The sequence below is a fragment of the Phalacrocorax carbo genome, chromosome 3, assembly GCF_963921805.1.
Source record: "Phalacrocorax carbo chromosome 3, bPhaCar2.1, whole genome shotgun sequence".
Lineage (NCBI taxonomy): Eukaryota > Metazoa > Chordata > Aves > Suliformes > Phalacrocoracidae > Phalacrocorax > Phalacrocorax carbo.
In genome coordinates, this window is record NC_087515.1 from 40,460,286 (window position 1) to 40,478,066 (window position 17,781).

The 17,781-nt window shown below is 41.3% G+C and overlaps 1 protein-coding gene across 3 annotated transcripts in view; it reads right to left on the bottom strand.

Annotated features, from left to right (window-relative positions):
- The window catches only part of MEIS1 (Meis homeobox 1), a 109,590-nt gene that overhangs the window by 21,703 nt on the left and 70,106 nt on the right, over positions 1–17,781 (bottom strand). For all 3 annotated transcript variants that reach the window (XM_064446650.1, XM_064446649.1, XM_064446651.1), the window contains one exon: positions 1,881–1,957. In XM_064446650.1, coding sequence (XP_064302720.1) covers positions 1,881–1,957 — 77 coding nt within the window. The remainder of the gene's footprint in view (positions 1–1,880; positions 1,958–17,781) is intronic.

The following is a 17,781-nucleotide window of genomic DNA, read 5'->3' on the forward strand; positions in this document are numbered from 1 at the left end:
GAGGCAAGATGGGTACTGGAAAACACCCTGGAAAGTCACTTGGGAGAAATTCCACCAGCTTTAGTTCAAAGCATCCCATGTTCATCATCTCAGAGAACTTCTTTGATGGCCTATCCTAAACTGACACAGTTGCCCATATCGAATCCTATGCTCCCAGACCCCTCTGAAGCAGCACACGCTCACTCCACCCGTCGTTAAATAAGATCCCTTAAAGAACATACAGAGCTTCTCAACTGGCCAAAGCGCCTATCATTAAACTGAAGGACAACAATACAAATTACGGTATTGCCTGGATGAAGGCTGGAGGGCATAAAGCTGAAGCAAACACTAATTTTTTCTATCTGAGCCAAAATACTGTGGGTTATGTTTCCTTATTACATGTATTTTGTTTAGTGCCTTTTATTCCTCCAGTTTAAAGTAAGTATCTTGGAAACATACTTCACATACACTAAGTATTTGGTATTTTCCTTTATTCAATGTCTTAAAGGGCTTCAAAAAATTGATCTCCCAGGGCTGCTGTGGGGTCACAGAAATTGATAACCCTTACAAGCTATGCTTATGTGAGCCCGCCTGCGTCTCCCAGATAGTGCACTTTGTAAATTAATCCTCCAAAGGCAAATATATTGTAAGTAGCTTGTTATCTCTAAAGTACTAAATTGAAGAATACATGGGATTATATTGACAGAAATTACATTTTCTGTAATGGGGTTTAATATATCTGAAATCTCTCCCATAGGCTCCTACTCTCTCCAAGAGAGGAGGGTTTGTTAATGTAGGTGCAATGGACATCAAGACCAAATTTATTCACTAAAATGGATTAGGCCATGTAATCAGAGCTTCAGTAATATTAATCTCTGACACTTATTGAACGGAAAAAAAATACTTTTGTCTGCAAACTGGCATTCCTCCCTCCCTTTTCCCCAGCAGGCTCGCCATTTGCCTTGGCCATTTTCTGGGTATTACTTCAAAGAGGATAAGGTTTCCCATCATAAACACTAATCTAAAAATATTAGGACAATTAATTAGATACACTTAGTTTTACAAGGTATTAGATTGCAATACACTTCAAATATGACACTTGTTCTGGGACAGTGGCAGAAACCTGCATTTTGATGCAGTAACAGAGAGAAATAAATCAAACCTTTTTTTTAAGAGTTCACTGCTGTGTTTTTATACTTAAGTCACAAGTAATTTTCACTGGCTGCCTTCACCATGTCCCAGACAGTTAACAATCAAAAATCCACTGCAGAAACAGCACATATCCTTATTTCCTTCAAACAAATCACTACCACCACAGATCAGGGGCTCCAGCAACCCTGAGCTGGAATAAATAAATAAAATTGCTCCACACCGTACTTCAGCAGCAGAGAGCCAGATTTTCCTCAAAGTTTATTCAGACTTTCAAAAACTGGACTTGTAAAACAAATCAGTAAAGAGATAGAAGTATGTCAGTCAAAAAGAAAAACCCAGTAACAACATTTTAAAAAGCGTCTCAAAATAACAATACGCTCTGCAGAAATGGACCCAATTGCCCCCTTTTTTCACCCAACATCTCAACCTCTTCCAAGACCAAAGTTCTCAAAATGGATGTGGCTTCCTACTGAAGAAGTCACATCCTCAGCCAGAAGTAGGACTGGTACCCAAATGCAAATACACTGAAATCTGTCTAAGCAATGGGAAAATAAATACGGCTTGCTTTCTGCAGTAGGCAAACCTCCTAGTTCCCGTAACTGAAACCACTCATCCAGCTATATTCCTTTTGCATCAATAAACTGCTGGGAGGGAGAGCAGACAAGGGCAAGGTGTGTCCTCAAAAATGCAAAGCGTTAGCCGGAGGGTGCCAGCGGCCCCGGATAGAAACACTAAGGAAAATTACTTACCAATTGTTCACTTGAAGTATAGTGAGCCCTGTGTCTTGTGCCAACTGCTTTTTCTGTTCTTCTGAAGGGTAAGGGTGCTATAAGACACCAAAATAAATATATACATTTAAAACAATGCTTTTTTGCCTACTTTTTATTTTAAATTTAAAAGAAAAAAACCCCAGAAGCGTGACATCTATTATTGAAAGGTGAAAATGCTGAGGTGTGTTACTCTTTTATAATTATTAATGGGCTACTACATCACTTAATTAATGGCAGTAAAAGACAAGCCAATTATAAAGATTAGTGAAGTGGAGAAATAACTGCTTAGGATACTGGCAGTACCTTGATACTCAAGAAGGATATTTGTTGCATTAGCTGAAAGTTTTTGCACTTGTCCCGAATGACTGATTAGAGTCAAATCACCTTTTTTTTTTTCTTCTGTACTTCACAGAACAATAAAGAATATGATAAAGCACTTCTCCGGAAAACTAAAACATGCCGATGTTTTCGAGATAGTGAAGACAAATCTTGCCAGTGCCCCAAAATAATTTGCAAATAAGATCAGCATCCTGAACATAAACAAACGCCTGGGTTTTGAACACAGGCCAACGCAAGGTCAATGATCAGCACATTTTTGCCTCATATTAACATAGCTGTGCTGCACTAATCCTAAGAGACAGAAAATAAATACTGTTTTAATTGAAGATAATGTTAAAATTCAATCATAAGTTACATTTCTTGTGAGAACTTGATTGTTTTCTCAGAAAATTAACTTCTACATGAATACAGATTGCTTAATAAATTAACAGTAAAAAAACACAGCCAAGTTTGAAATTTAGAAATAGCATTTCTGTCCTTTCCTTCCATGCAAAAATGTCACCGTCCCAAAAGGAAACAGCCAAATGTTGCAAACATAGGAATCCCCAGGAAAAACCCTGTTTTGAGGATCTGGTTTGGTTCCTAACTTGGACACCCAAGTCTCAGTACACATCGGATTCGGACCTGGTCTACTGCAAGGTACTTAATAAAGATAACTTTCAATAAAGATAACCTGATATAACTGGTTAGATCTATCCCAACATCCCATTTAGCAGTTGGTTGTCACAAAGTATTTGCTGTTACACAAACATCTTTTTCCTCGAAACATTCCCATATTCTTTGGATGTATTCTTTGGTGTAATATTACATGAGATGTAAACTGAAACCTTGTAAAACCTAAGAATTTAAAACCTCATAAAATTCCACAATGTTACCGGTATCGTAACTATTTAGCAGATTTTATATATTCTTGTAAACAGCATAATCTGACATCTAATGTTACATGCCTGCATCACCTCACTTTACCAAATAGGAATTTTTTGTTGTAACTCTGGCAACCTCCCTTTGCTCAACGTGCCCATTTCAATGTGCCCATTGACTCCAAAAGATACAGGTTTTTTTTCACGCCAAAATGGTGGGAAATTTCCCATTCTTTTAAAAATACTGTTTTCTTGACAGTAAGCCTACAGATAACCTGCACACTTGTAAACTAACCCCTGTATTTGATGCACGTACATGGAAGAGCTCCAGAATTGCAAAGTGGAAGATACAGGGAGAGCGATTTTACCTATTTTTTACAGGTAATTTGCATTTTACACATGCAAAAATATAGCATTAATTTTATAATTCACCTTATATACACTGTCATCCACAACAGTCATACTTGACTTACATCCACCTATCTGAAAATAACATTTTGCTTCTCTTAAAAAAAACCCAAACCCTACAGAGATGACTTGTAACATTTTCATCTTTATAGCTTACTTCCCATTTCATTACTTTGCTATCAAGCGAGGACAAAATTATTCTTTTTTGTCTTATTTCGCTTTGCCACCTTACATGTGATCTAATTTTAAGTAATTGAACAAACTGTGTCTAATTTCATGCAGCAAGCAATAATTACAAGACAGCCTCTAGCTATTGGAATTGAGAACTCTGTCTCCATTAAGCAATTTTCAGTTGTTCTGGACTTTTTTCCAAATAGACAAGACTGGATAAAATTAGCCATCAGAATAATACAGTCACTGTAAAAATAATTGCTTTAAAAGTCCCCACCCCCAAATTCCTCAAATTGCAGTATGTTTAGGTATATTTGATTTTTTTTTTTGTATCCTAGCACAGCATAAACTTTTAATTTCATAAAAAAGCTATAATTGCCATAATCACATGACAGCCAGGACTTCATGTAGCTAATCCCTCTTAGCTAAAGGTTCACAATGTGGCAGGCTTTTTAACTATGTTTCGGTGTGGTTTAAGATATCTTAAACACTGGGCATCCTTATTATATAAGCTCTCTGTGGATCGTACGAGTTGTTCCTTTGTAGGCTGAAAAAAAAAATAAAAAATGACTTGACAAAGAATCAGCATGCCACAGGCTAGGTTGCTATAAAAACATTCAAAGCCTTGTTGCATTCCCACCCACAGGGCTAGGAAGGCCTGTGCTACAGGCAAAGGCAGACATCACATTTCAACAGAGAGAAAGGGGGAAACCCTGAGAACTGCCATTTTATGAAGAAATAGGAAATTCAGTCAAAACTGTTGCTGTTGGTCTTCATTTCATCCGTGTGAGAATGACAGGTACCTTCCAAAAGCAAATAGTTGTTTAAAGGATAAAGACACATGCACAGAGATATGTGGATATATATTTGCATGTGTGCATATATTATATTTGCATGTATATGTACAAAATATAATTTAAAATATACATATATAGTTTAGTCATATGGTTTAGTTTTAGGTAGTCCTGCAAGGACCAGGAAGTTGGACTTGATGATCCTTATAGGTCCCTTCCAACTTGAGATATTCTATGATTCTATGAAATATAGAAATATATAAATATACATAGAAGCGTGTGTCGAAAAACACTGCACTGACTCCAAGTTGGCAAGCCACCTATCACTCCGGATCACTTTAGGATATCAAAGCAAATTGTACCACTGTTCAATAAACACTGACTTGAGACCTTTACTTTGTTGTGTACATTAGCTCCTACCATTATCTCTTAAAAGCTTAATTATTTGCAAACAATTGATCAAGATGGGAATTGGAGAAAAGAGACGCCGGACCACCGGGAGAGCTGCAATGCATTAGGAGAGCAAACAGAATTACCTTTAGGTCCTATAATCAGAATTAACGATTGGGACCGTACGTGGGGCAGTGCGAGAAGCTGTAACGCTCTTGCTGGAGTGTTTTCCATTTGATCTGCATTAACACCTCGAGTGAAAGCCATAAAACGGCGATTACAGATGGGAAGGCTGACCCTCCTTCCCAGAACCAGCCCAGCTTGTGTACACTGGAAGACTGCAGACAGGCTTTCTTGCCAAGGCCAGAAGGAAAGGGCAAATCCAAAGGGGAAAAAAAGTAGGAAGCAGGCAGGTTGGGAAAAAAAAACAGGCATTCGAAAGAATAAGGCTGACAACAGATAAGGACTCTGAATCTGGCTCTGGTATTTTCTGATCATGCTTGCTGCTGCTATAGCACTTTAGAGCGGCATCCACTGAACAGTATGAGACCTAGTGCTTTTCCCTTCTCATAAATCTAGCACTGAAATGCAGATTGTTTGGCACCATTAATGTGTTTTTGAGGCTCTGTGGTATTACTTTTAATAATGACTTAGTACAGAAAGTGATTGCTTAATAACACCATTGAAGTCTGCATGCAAATGAAAATTATCCCGGGGGGATTTGCCCAGGGTAATATGAACAGTTAAGGAACATTTGAAAAGGTAAAAATAACTATGCAAAATATGAGTCAGAGCAGTCGTTTTAGCAGTAACAAAGAAATCAAAGTGACAGAGAGAAAAATGTAACTTTCCATCATATTCTCTTGTCACTTTTATGAACGGTATTTAGAGAGCAGCAGTCCTAATAAAAGCCCCTTTTTAATACAGCCAAGATAATTTTTTAGCAAAACAAACAATAAGATGGGTAAAGCCTCCAGTAGATACAGATGGAAAGCATCGAAGTTTAATGACACCCCTTGTTCAGATGTACTCCTTTCCTCAAATTTTCCACCCAGGCGGCAAATGCTGGATCCCAGGACAGAGATAGACTTTATCTTGTCTGTAACCCTGTATCAATAACACTCCCTCCCTCTCTGCCTTGCCCACCTTAGCAGGGCATCACATTGGTGGTAACAAAATATGAAAATAATCCTGCACAGAACTTACTGCTGAGAGAACGGGAGGCAAAACCCCTTCTCATGCCCCACATTACTAATTCCTTGTGGCACCAAACCACCTCAACACCAATGCTGCTGACCAGCTCTACCACAGTGCAGAGGCAGAAGCAATCCCTAAGGAAAAGGTTGAACATTACATTATAAGGATGTTGTGGCAACTGTCCAGTGTCGCTGTTATTGTGGCAGCACCGTCACTTTGCTGACTGTGCTGGGAGAGCCATTTCGGAAGTCCTTTCATCCCCTTCCTCCAGCCCTATGCCTCCTCCAGAGCTTGGCGTAATGCACCAAGGCAAGATGACCTTGAGCTAAACTCTTGAAGGTGAGGGAGAGAAACTACCCTTCCAAAACATATGCCCTCAGGAGTGTCTATTAACTGTTTTCTAACCTCAAAAGAAAAATAAAAAAAAAACCCCAACACTATGATTTTCTTGTTTCTGAAGAGCAACCCAACTTACACCTAACTCAGTAATCAGAATAAAGCCCAAGGTTCAGCCCTCCAGTGACAAACTACACATCAGTTTTAAGATGAACTCTGAATCCTTGCTTTACCCAAACTTGTCCAGGGTTAGCTGAGGCAGCAGCGCAGCAGTTTTGGTCTCTCCCCTTTCCCTACCTCCTCCTGCTTGCATTTGAACTGTTTAAATTAGGATCAAGTTGATCTATGATAATTTTTTTTTTTAAATATCCATAATGCTTTCCTATTGTCTCTCAGCTTTATGAATTAGTTTTACTGTTGCAGTGAATGCTTTTTTGTCTCCTGACTGCACATTATCAAAGGGACACTTTGTGCCTTCCATTTGCATTACAAAAGCAGTGCATGGTGTAGTCTAAGAACAGAGCTTGAATTTATAGCAGTCGAGTCCTGGATCCTCACACATGCCAGCCTCCAAAAGAATAACAGGGGTTCCTGCATTCGCAAAGTAGCCAAAAATGGTTGGATCACTATCCGTAAAGTCACAAGATTTCAACCTGCTTTCTTCATCGGCCACTGGCATATTTCGAAGGAGCAATAAAGAGAATGTGTTGAGTCCCCTTGCCTATTTTGCAGGCTGCATGAATCAGTTTACAGACCATCCCTGCAACCTGCTTTATATTCAGGCAAGGCTGTAAAAAAGTTGCCAAATTGAGGTGAGCTGCTAGGAAGGGTGGGGAGGCCGAGGAATCAACTCAGAAGCTGCAAACTCAATGCTCTTTATCCCATGGGAATGGCTTGCACGTCCGAGGAAATACTAAACACCAGGAAGGAAGTTGTTTTATTAGAAATGCATCTATGAGGCTGGGAGGAAAAAAGCCTGTGCAAAGTTTGCACAGTCTTTTCCTTGGCTGAGAGCAGTGAGTCAGCCTGATAATGCTGTTGAAGTGTGAGCTGGCTTTGGCATTTAAAACTCCTCGTTGCTTTTTCACCACAGCAAGAAAACGCAGTCCATATGACATGGTCATGCTGCAGACAAAGTCAGCCTTTTCCTCTTTCAAAAGAAAGTATTTCCTCAACTTATTATAATAGTTTAATATCCCTGTGGTAAGATTTTTTTCATAGTGTTACTGTTAATAAATCCTATGCTGCTGGAGTTATCAGACTGCAAACTAAGAATGCAATATCAACAGGCATGCTCAGTCTTGTAAAGTTAAAAATACATCAAAATATGCAAGGGGACAAGGTGCTGTGTCCCTGTATTGCTACGGCAAGCCTATACACTGCTGCTCAACTTCTGGCAACAGCCAAATCCTATCAAATGGGGCTCTGAGACACTGCCCATCGCCTTCTTACAAAAGGTTTTGCAGGTTGCAACCATGCCAAAAAATAAAAGGTGAGGAAAGGAGGCAGAATCTGACTCTCTGAAGGCAAACACAGGGTGTAAAGTACAGAGCCAATACCCCAGAAGTTTTAACATCTGAACGTGTGTTCACAGCACATCCTGATTAAACAGGGGTTGTGTTGGTTCTGCAGGCAGGGGGGTGGAAGAGACGTTTTATTTGCTGGGGCTTATGAGGGAGGGAAGAGGTACTGGCAACAGTGACACTTTTTAATGAAGGAGTTATGCCGGGAAAAAAAAATGCTCTGTGCTTCTCTTTTTTTCCCATTTGCCCTTTTGTAAATAATTTTCTTGCAAGAGTTGTCTGTGAACAAGTTTTGGCACTTGCTAACATAAATATCCTTTCCAAGGCTGATGGAGAGACATGGTATGGCTTAGGATGCGCTGCCAATACTTCTCTGGTGGCCCCATGAAATTATTCATAATGCAAGCACTCATTAAGGAAAAAAAGTTCAGATCATCCCTTGCACAGGATATTACAGAAGTCAGAAAATGGAAAAACCTTTTAACTCATCTAATCCATCCCCTGGCTGCTACAATATTATTCCTTCCATACCATATATTATTACCCACTGCCTTTTCCAGTTGAGCTTTAGCTAGTCCAAGCAATGGTGCTTCTGCTATTTCCTTTTGGAGACACTTTGATAGACCTCAGTGTTTGCAGCTTACTCTGGCTCCCACCAGCCTTCAGTTTAAGTTGAGTCTGTGCAGACACTCCCACGCCATAGCCGGGTAATTGAGCAGAGCTTTTCCCATGTTAAACATTCCTTTAGTGCCTGTATGTGTATGCATGCAGAAACACACACACAGTACTTGCACACACGTATTAACTTCTCTTAATACACTTAAGAAGTGATTTTTTGCTCTAGCGTCAAGATTATTTGTGCTAGTGTGACATGGGCCATGTGCTTTCCCATCCTCTTGCCCATTTTTCTTTTTATTTTTTTTTCCTCTAGCACAGCCTAAAAATAACCAAGGACAGGGTAATTAAAAGAAAAATTGCATCTGAAAGATCAGCAAAACTCTCTTCATCACAGCACACAGCTGAAAACAATGAAGTATTACATCCAAGTGACACTGAAAGAACTGAGGAAATGCATCATCCAACTTCCAACCATGCTATGGCTACAATTCACATCCTTGAAACCCGGCTTTTCAGTTAAGCCAGCACCTTTATCAGGTGGCAATGGAAAGGCATGATGGTGAATACCAGCCTTTCCTAGGTGAGTGGATTTTGGGAAGGAAGAAAAAATATCCCAGTCCCTGGCACGCTAAAGGAAATCCCAACTACCTGATAAGTCTGAAAAAGCGCTGCTGTTGTTTTTAGAGCCTGCCTAAGACAGATTAGCTCAGGTAAATATCTCCTAACCAGAAGCCTTTTCTCAGCGATAAGTCACTGTCCTTATCTACCTCAAATGGCTTTCTAAACAGGTGGGCTCGGAAATAGCTCCACAATCGGTGGGAAACGTCAGCGTCGGCAGTTGTAATCCCACAGAGCTAAGCCGAAAGCTTTTATTTGTGCTTTCAGCTGCCTTCCGTGTGTCAGGAGCTCGCTCTGTAAGTGGGGGATAAAAACGTTCCCCTACTACCTCCCTTACCCTGCGTGCTGGAGTGACCAGGGCAATGGAGGGCCATTGTATTCAGCAAGGTCTCTAATACGGACCTCAGGCTTTATGACAGGGCAGGAGCTTTAGGCAGGTTTCCTGGGATGATAGCACCCTTGGGAGTGGCCACCAAGCAATTTGGGAAGCCTCCTACCATAAGCTTAGCCACCTTTTCTCATGGAGGGACCAAGCAGTCGTGCAAAGAGAGTTCAAGGCAATCACGGCATCGAGTTGCTAATCTCCAGTGCCAAGATGAGGTGGGGTTTACATTCAAATATCTTGTATTTGGGAAAAAAAACCCAAAATGCAAACCACCACCGAGGAAGGAAATGGAAAGATAAAGCTGCTATTTTGCAATGCTGTTTTTTTGGCATAGAAAGTCCTTGAACAGATGCCCTGTCCACCATTAAATATTCACATCGTATCTTTGCAAAAGAATAAAGCCCACTCAACTTATAAGCAAAACCACAATGTGTTCTTCATTAAAAAAAAGATGCATTTAAAGATGTAGGAGCAAAAAAAATATTAGGAAAAGAAAAAAAACCCAAGCCAGCAAAACACCACCATTCTCCGAAGAAGCAGAGACTCTTGGAAGTAGCGCACATTCTCTGGTGTTAATTTTCCCACTTAAATTACAGTGATGCTGTAGCCTCATCTCATTAGAGATCATTGTCCCCAGTAGACAGTTGTGTTTATGGGGGATTCTTGCTGTTCCACACCTGCTGCTCAGGTTGCTACGTGATAAAGCCTGCATACAAACAGCAGTCTTGAGGTTGCTGGACTGCAACTGATGAGCCCAGGCTAATTCAGGGGTGATTATGTAGTTTACTGGACCACTAAACCTCTTTAAGCTTGTAATTACTGCCTATTTGAGTAAAGAACATTGAAAAGCAATTCACTGCATCATGCCTGCCACAGCTGGAAGCAGGCTGCCAGCAGTCTGTGGGGACATTAAAATCTACAGGGACGGGGATTCGAGCACAGCTCGTAGGCAATCATGACGGCAGCGGCAGCCAAGTGTGTTCACATTCCAGCTCACCTTTTCTGACCAGACGTACTATTAAAGGTGCAATGAAAACTATAGAAGAGCAATAAAGATGACAAATAACGGGGTGTAATTGAAAGAACTGCATTTTAATGACTCTCCTCCTCTTCCCTCTCCCCTTATATTGGCTAAAAAAAAGAAAATTAAGCCTTTTTGTCATGACAAGGGAAGGGAAAGAAAAGGCATTTTGCAAAAGGGGAAATGTGCTGCATCAATATGAATGTTTCTCCTTTGAAAGTTGGGGGCTTTCCTCATGTTCGGAAGTTTTAGAAAGAATAACTTTACAAGTAAAGTTAATGCAGAGTAAGTCGTATTATGATTTGGCAGCAATGATGATGCACAGGCATCTTAATCACTAAATCTTGATTAAATCCTCCTCACTGAGTCTTCATGAAACCCTCCAAGAGTATCTCCAGACTGGAACACATAAAAATCCAGCTCTGACTGCTGTATCACTTGCCAGCACTGGGAAATGCTACAAACTACCACTCTGCAAAACAACTCCACCTCGCGCAGCAACACAGAAGCCAGGCACAGGTCCCTGCTATCGAGACGAGGGGGTGTTTTTTAATAATAAATAAACAACCCTCTGATTCTGTCTGCCTTCTGACTTTTGAACCACTGGAGTCCTCCTTTTCATGTCTTGCCCCTGCAGCTTCCAATGAGCAGGAAGTTATTAAAAAAGGTGCCTTGTTTTTTTACATAATTTTTAGCCTCTGGAAGTGGGGTCTGGGGGAAGAAGAGCAGATCAAATGGGACCTGTGACACAGGCAGAAAGGTTGGTAATGGGGATTTTTACAAGCGAGTAAACTAAGGTCTGGAGAGGATTGCTCCGGCAGAGCTGGAGAACAGCACTGGTGAAACGGAGGGAAGTTGTCCACGTGGGTGCCAAGCCCTGACACTGCATTGGCTTCACCAGGAGCTCCAACGAGGTGGCAGTGCCTGCCCATGTGGCTCCAGCTGAAGAGCTAAGTCCTTGGAGCCTTCTCGTCCTCCAGCCACTCCACAACGCCATTTCCCTGCTATTATACTGCCACGTGAGAGGTCTGCATCATCCATGGGCCCGACTAGCTGCCCTATTAACTAACTGCATGAAATGCACTTTAAAGCCTCGTAGGACATTTGGACTGAAGGTAAATTTAAGAGATGGCACCTCTTTCTCTCCTCATCTAATAAATTGCCTTGTTTTAAAAAACGTGGACATGTTATCTGTAGTATTAATCTCACTATAAATCTGGAGAGGGAAAGGGGGGAAAAGAAAGCCTCATGCATGCGTGAGCTTGCCACTGTTAACAAACATCAGCATTTGAAGGAGAACAGAAAAGCATTCAGGAGTTTATTCTTAAAAGCATGTAAATTCCCAGCCACAACAATCCTCCAACTAACGCCATTCAAGCTCCAAAGAGCCACAGGCTAATATGTTATCCAGCCATCACTCTTATTAATATTCATTAGGCAGGTCTACTTGAATTTTTGTAAGTTGCAAAGGTGGGCAAAGAAACATTCAGAATTCTTTAACACACAGGCACTATCAATTCAACATCTGCCAAATAGGAGCACACACAGATCTGAGGTTAAAATTCAAATGCAATTTACCTGGGCTAGAGCTGGGCTTCACTTCCCAACACCCAGCAAGCTATTTCAGGCACTTTCATTTTATTCATCCCAGCTTTTATATCCCCGTAAGTTCACTCTCCATTATTTTTACCTTTAAGACTAGAGTCCCTTTTAAATTACCCCCTTCGTTCCTTAGCTCTAATGAGATCCTGTCTGCTAAAATAGCTCATGTTCAGTAAGATTGCAGATATGAAAAATACAGTCAAGTTTTAACTCAGTAAACTTGACTAAGCAATTCTGCTTTCTGACTAGAGAATTCATTTATCTACACCCATTTAGTATGTAAAATCCCTTTGACTGGCTTCAGAGTATAGACCTGTGCAGAAATACAGACTTTCTGACCAGCCCGGGCTAAAATTTGACTCTGAGAGATGAATTAAGAAGTCTCCAGAAGAAAGCAACTGCTCTAATTAATGATTTACCCTACCTAGAAAAGAAACCTGGCTGATAATGCTAATGAATTTAAGAATAAAACAGACGTGTGCTCCCAGGATGGTACCTATATGCACAAGAATGTGCACCAAAAAAAAAAAAAAAAGCCATTTACATCTCCTGAGAGCTGGGAAAAAGCACATCCCAATTCTCCCCCAAATATCCAGACTTAACCCTAAAATAACACTCATTTGCCCACAAGTTCACTACATATTGATTCCTGTCCTTATTAAAAACTCATTAAAAAGGCTTGGATGGCCTCCAGTATGTAATTCTTCCCTTTTGGCAACCTGCTTGGACCAAGAGGGCTCCCCCATAAAAATTAACCTTTTCCCTCTCCGAAGTTGATGCAGCTCTCCACCAATTATGCCTGACTTCCAAGAACTTTTAAAGACCAAACTGTGTCTTCCCTCATGGAGGTCAGCGGGACAAAACTTTGCATTTCAGTGGGAATACTCATGGAGCAAGGCAATTCCCAGGGCTCTGTGTTGGCCGATGCTGGGGGACAAGCCCTGAAACGGCAAACCTGTCTGCGCCTGTGTAACTTGAGATATGGTGATTAGCTGGGGCGCCTAAAGGGTATGTCCTCATCTTTGTAAGGTGAGACCCTCAGTGGGTGTCTTTCTCAGGATAATGGCTAGACGAGGCCAGGACAGACATTTTTGGAAGGGGCTCTTAAAAAATCTGAAGAGAGCCAGCTACAAGAAGCCAGCACCCACCCCACCCCCTGCCTGAACACCCCCCACCATCCTCTCCTCCTGGTCTCCTTTGAGGTCTGGACACATCAAGCACATGCATATACCTCCACAGATACTACCATAAAAGAGACAATCAACGTATTTGGAATCAAAAGCATTGAGATGGCATGTTGCTTTCAGCACATTTATGAAGTGACGGCCATTAATAATCCGCAAGGATAATAACATCTAATCAATTAATTTTTTCAATAGCAAGCTCAAAATCCCCCTCTCTGCTTCCCGCTCCTTTCTGAACAAAACTTCACATTTCTTTTAGAAAGACCTAAATGAAAGTAGCTAAAGACCAAAAAAATGTCACCACTAACAAGTCAAAGAGTAGGAAAGAGCAACCAGGCACATTTGATCTTGTTTCATACATGAACCTTTCTAAGATGACTGCTCCAATTAAAAAAAAGTCAAATTTATAATTTTGATGATACAAAATTATGAACTTGACTATTATATGCATATATTTTGTTTAATGACTTCATTTATTTTAATAAAAAAGAAAAACTAGATCTTTACAGATGAAAGCTTTATTTCATGGCTTTGGTGCAACTGGGATTTTTAAAATCTGTGATGTTAATCAAAATGTGATAATGGATGTTCTCAAGGGCCCTATTTTGTAGCATTTTATGCAGAGCCAAACTATATGTGAGACATTACAAACATGATGTTTAGCCCTATTTTAAGAAAGCAGAACTGACTCTGGTGTCAGAGGCCCCTGTAATTGTTTTCTGTCTGATCCTCGTTCCTCTGAACAATCACTTGTGCAGTAAAGTCTGGCTGTAGAAATACTTGTTATAAAATGATATTGAAAGGCATTGTTTGTGGGATTTTGGCTGGGAAGGGACAAGAGTGACTGCAATGTAACTACTTTATCTATAGCAGGCTGTCTTGAAGGGTCTGTTGACATCCAGGAGACACACAAAAAAGATGCTAAAAAAAAAAAAAAAAAAAAGATGCTAATTCTGCTACCATTTTTATGTCAGTTAATTCCTAAGCTAGAGATAATCAGAAACACCTCATCACACTTGATCATGGTTTTAATCCTTCTGAAGAACTTCTCATCTACTCCACTTTCTTTTATTTTTACGGTAGTAGATTGAAAACAGTTGTTTCAGACAACAGCAGCATTCATGCGTATGCAGCATTAAGGATGCTCTTGTTTAATACGTTTTATACATGTATATACATCTGTACGCAGGCAGAGGTGTGTGTGCACATATGGCGATCCATGTAGTTTTGTAAACTACGCCTTCTACCCCCAAAAGCAGGGACCTGACCACTATTTTAGGGAAGGTAGCCCAAGATGGTAGCTCATGATTAATGGCTGTATCATGCCTGGCTCAGCAGCAGCAAGGCCCCGGGTCTGATCTGCCAAACATCGCCTTCGTCTGCAGCCGATCAGCAGATGTAACCACATAGGCCCTGTCAGCTTGACATATCATTCCTACGACAATGTCAACGAGTATTAATGTTCAATTATCTGTCCTAGAAATAACCCTCGCCTCTACGCATTGTGTAACTGGGCGCGTGGCACTGCGGTAATCTGAACGACAAGGGCAGAGATGCCCGCGCTCACCCGCTCTCTGTGAGTTGGCTTCCCAACATTGTGATGACATTGCCTTGCGGTAGCATGTGGATGCCTTCCCCCTCCCTCCTCTCCCTGGTGTGTGTTTGGTTTGTTTTTGGAAGGCATGTTGCAAGGACCCCAAAGACCTTTCTCCTTCTCTTTGCATGTTGCATGTCACCCATCAGTACCCCAAGATATGCTCGGAAAAAGGCGTATTTTTATTTCATGCCCATGCAGAACGACAAGGAATTTGCTTGTTTGCTTTTATGGAGGGCCATAAGCAGCCCGTTACCTGGCAGCCTCTTTTTGTGTACTGCATGCAGGTATATATACACACACATATACACAGATATATATATAAAAATATAAAAAATTATATATGTGTGTATATATTAAAAAAATTTACCATCAAATGCAAATGTCAACAGTGGCTTCTTCCGGGACTGCATCAAGATCAATTCAACCCCCAGCTGCAGGGCTGGAGCAATTTGTGCAAATGAAACTTTACAGCTTCCCTTTGTTAAAGCAAGTTAAAAATAAGATCCCCAGTAGAGAGATGATTTGAAGAACAAACACAAGTTCATTCCTGGCATCTTTTACTACTGTTCAAATATTAAAATTATCGATCAGGCCAAACTCAAATAGAGCTCTTGGAGCAAAAAGCTCACCAAGTATTTCTTCTTTTAAATCAGTGTTACAGTCAAATTACCGCTCATTTGAATAAGCTGTGATGGAGTTTGCGTGATTTTTTTTGTTGTTGTTGTTACTATGGCACAGCTTCCTTGAACTAACATTCAAAGGTTATCGGCTGTAAGTTATGCTTGCTAAGACTTCTTATACAACTTACAATCAGAGGGAGGGAGTGGGAGGAAGCGGTGTGATAACCAGTGCCAGCTTTGAGATAAAGCCCTCCACCTAATCTCTGTTTATTTAGACAACCATCTAACCACAGTACTGGGCGTAAAAACAAGCCAGGTGTACAGCTAAGGGAATTTCTCCTGCCTTATCATGACTGCATTATATTTTGGGGCAAAGGGAAGCAGAGTCCTTCTTTTTTTCCCCAAGATAACTTTGAAAATTTTAATAACCCCCAAGTTCGAGGTTTTGATGTTCAGATTTGCTCAGCTGGCCAGGCTTTTTTGCTTTGTTTCACTGGGAGGGGAGGTGATGGTAACAAAGCACATTTTATTCCATGCTTTTGTGTTTCTGGAGGTTTTGAAGAAAAAGGTTTGCCATTTAAGAATGAAGATCCTGCACTGAAATATTTCTCACCAGAGGGGATTCAGGGTGTTTGGAACAAATATACATATTGTGGGAGCAGACTGGAGCAAACTGAGTAGCGTTGAAATTTCACCCTAAAGAGCTGACAGAGGGTCAGGCACCCAGCACACCTCCACAGCAGCAGCGCTGAACCTGCTTTTCCAGTGTTGAAGCTGCTTTTCCAGCATGGGTGCCAAAATAAAAAAGCTCTTGCAGGTCAGGCCATGAGAAAGCAGCTCCATAAGGCATCTGGCTGAAGGATAACTGAGCCTCCCTCCAGCTTCAGCAGCAATATTAAACTGTGGTGGGAAGCTCATGTCAGCTGATGGCTCTATTTCTCCTGCCATATGAGCCCAAAGTTGCCCCTGACATATTCAGACTAATTTTCCCCTTTTTCCCCCCCTCTGATAATTCACCCCACTGTTTACTCAATCATTTTAGATAGGGGGAAGTGATGAATGTTGCTGAGTGCCAGTTTTTTTGGTGCAAGATGAATGACCCCAAGGAGCAACTTACACCGAGTCCCAGGCTCCTGTCAGCCCTATAATGGATTATGTTTTCACTGTAAGGGGTGGGGACTGGGACACATTAAGGCTCAATAGGGGAAGTAAACGGAGTGAACTGACTCAGCAACTACGCCTTTTACCATGGCTTCTAATAAGGATAAACTGATTACTGCCAATTGTGCTTTACCACCGGGGGGGGGGGGGGGGGGGGGGGGGGGAATAAACTGATCCGCTCAAATGGAACAAATGCCATACCAGAAATTTTTTTTAATTGAACTTTTATATTCAAAAGTGTAGAAGCATGTTTCAGGAGCATGTTGCTGCTTCTTTCCGAGTTGCCATTTGACGCTAAACCAAAAATGAATTTGCAGCCTTAAAATACATCCTAAAGAGAACACTGCACAACGATTGCTACAAAGCCAACGTATCTTTTTTCTAATCTCGCTCTCAAATGACCTTGCTAACAAAGAGGTGCACGGCGATGCTTGTGCTGTATTTTGAATGCTGACTTTATGTCAGCATCTTTTTATGGTGACTGGGAGAGTGGATGCTCTGCTTCTGCGCCAGGCGGTGGGGAGGGCAAGCAGGTGGCCGCCCAGGTTGCCAGGGGTGACTATGGAGCCGACAGCCCCGGGATCCAGCAAAACCCGCCCTGACTGATGGCTTCTGGATTCCTGCTGACCTTTGATCCCTCCTGGTTTGGCCGGGAACAAAAGAGCCTGTTCACTGGGGCCCCTTGCATGTATATTTAACGAAAGCGGTCATCACCTAAATGCTGATTAATATGTTTGTTTTACGTGCGGCGGGAGGAGGACCATGGCCATCCCATGCTGCCACACAGGTAAGTGCCAGGCTGTAAACACAGAATATATCCTAGCTTCTGTCAGACAAAATAAATCAAGGAAATCCACCATGAGGGACATAAAAATGACTAAAACAGGTGAAGACAATTTTTGTCACCAACACAAGAAGTTGCTGAGGCTGGCGATGGTGCCAGAAGCAATTTCCCCATGTACCCAAAAACCTGTGTGCAGTTTCTGTCATTAGAGATTTGGTGCTGCTCTGACACCCAGGGCCATCAGCAGCTCAAACATGCTGTCGCAAAGATGC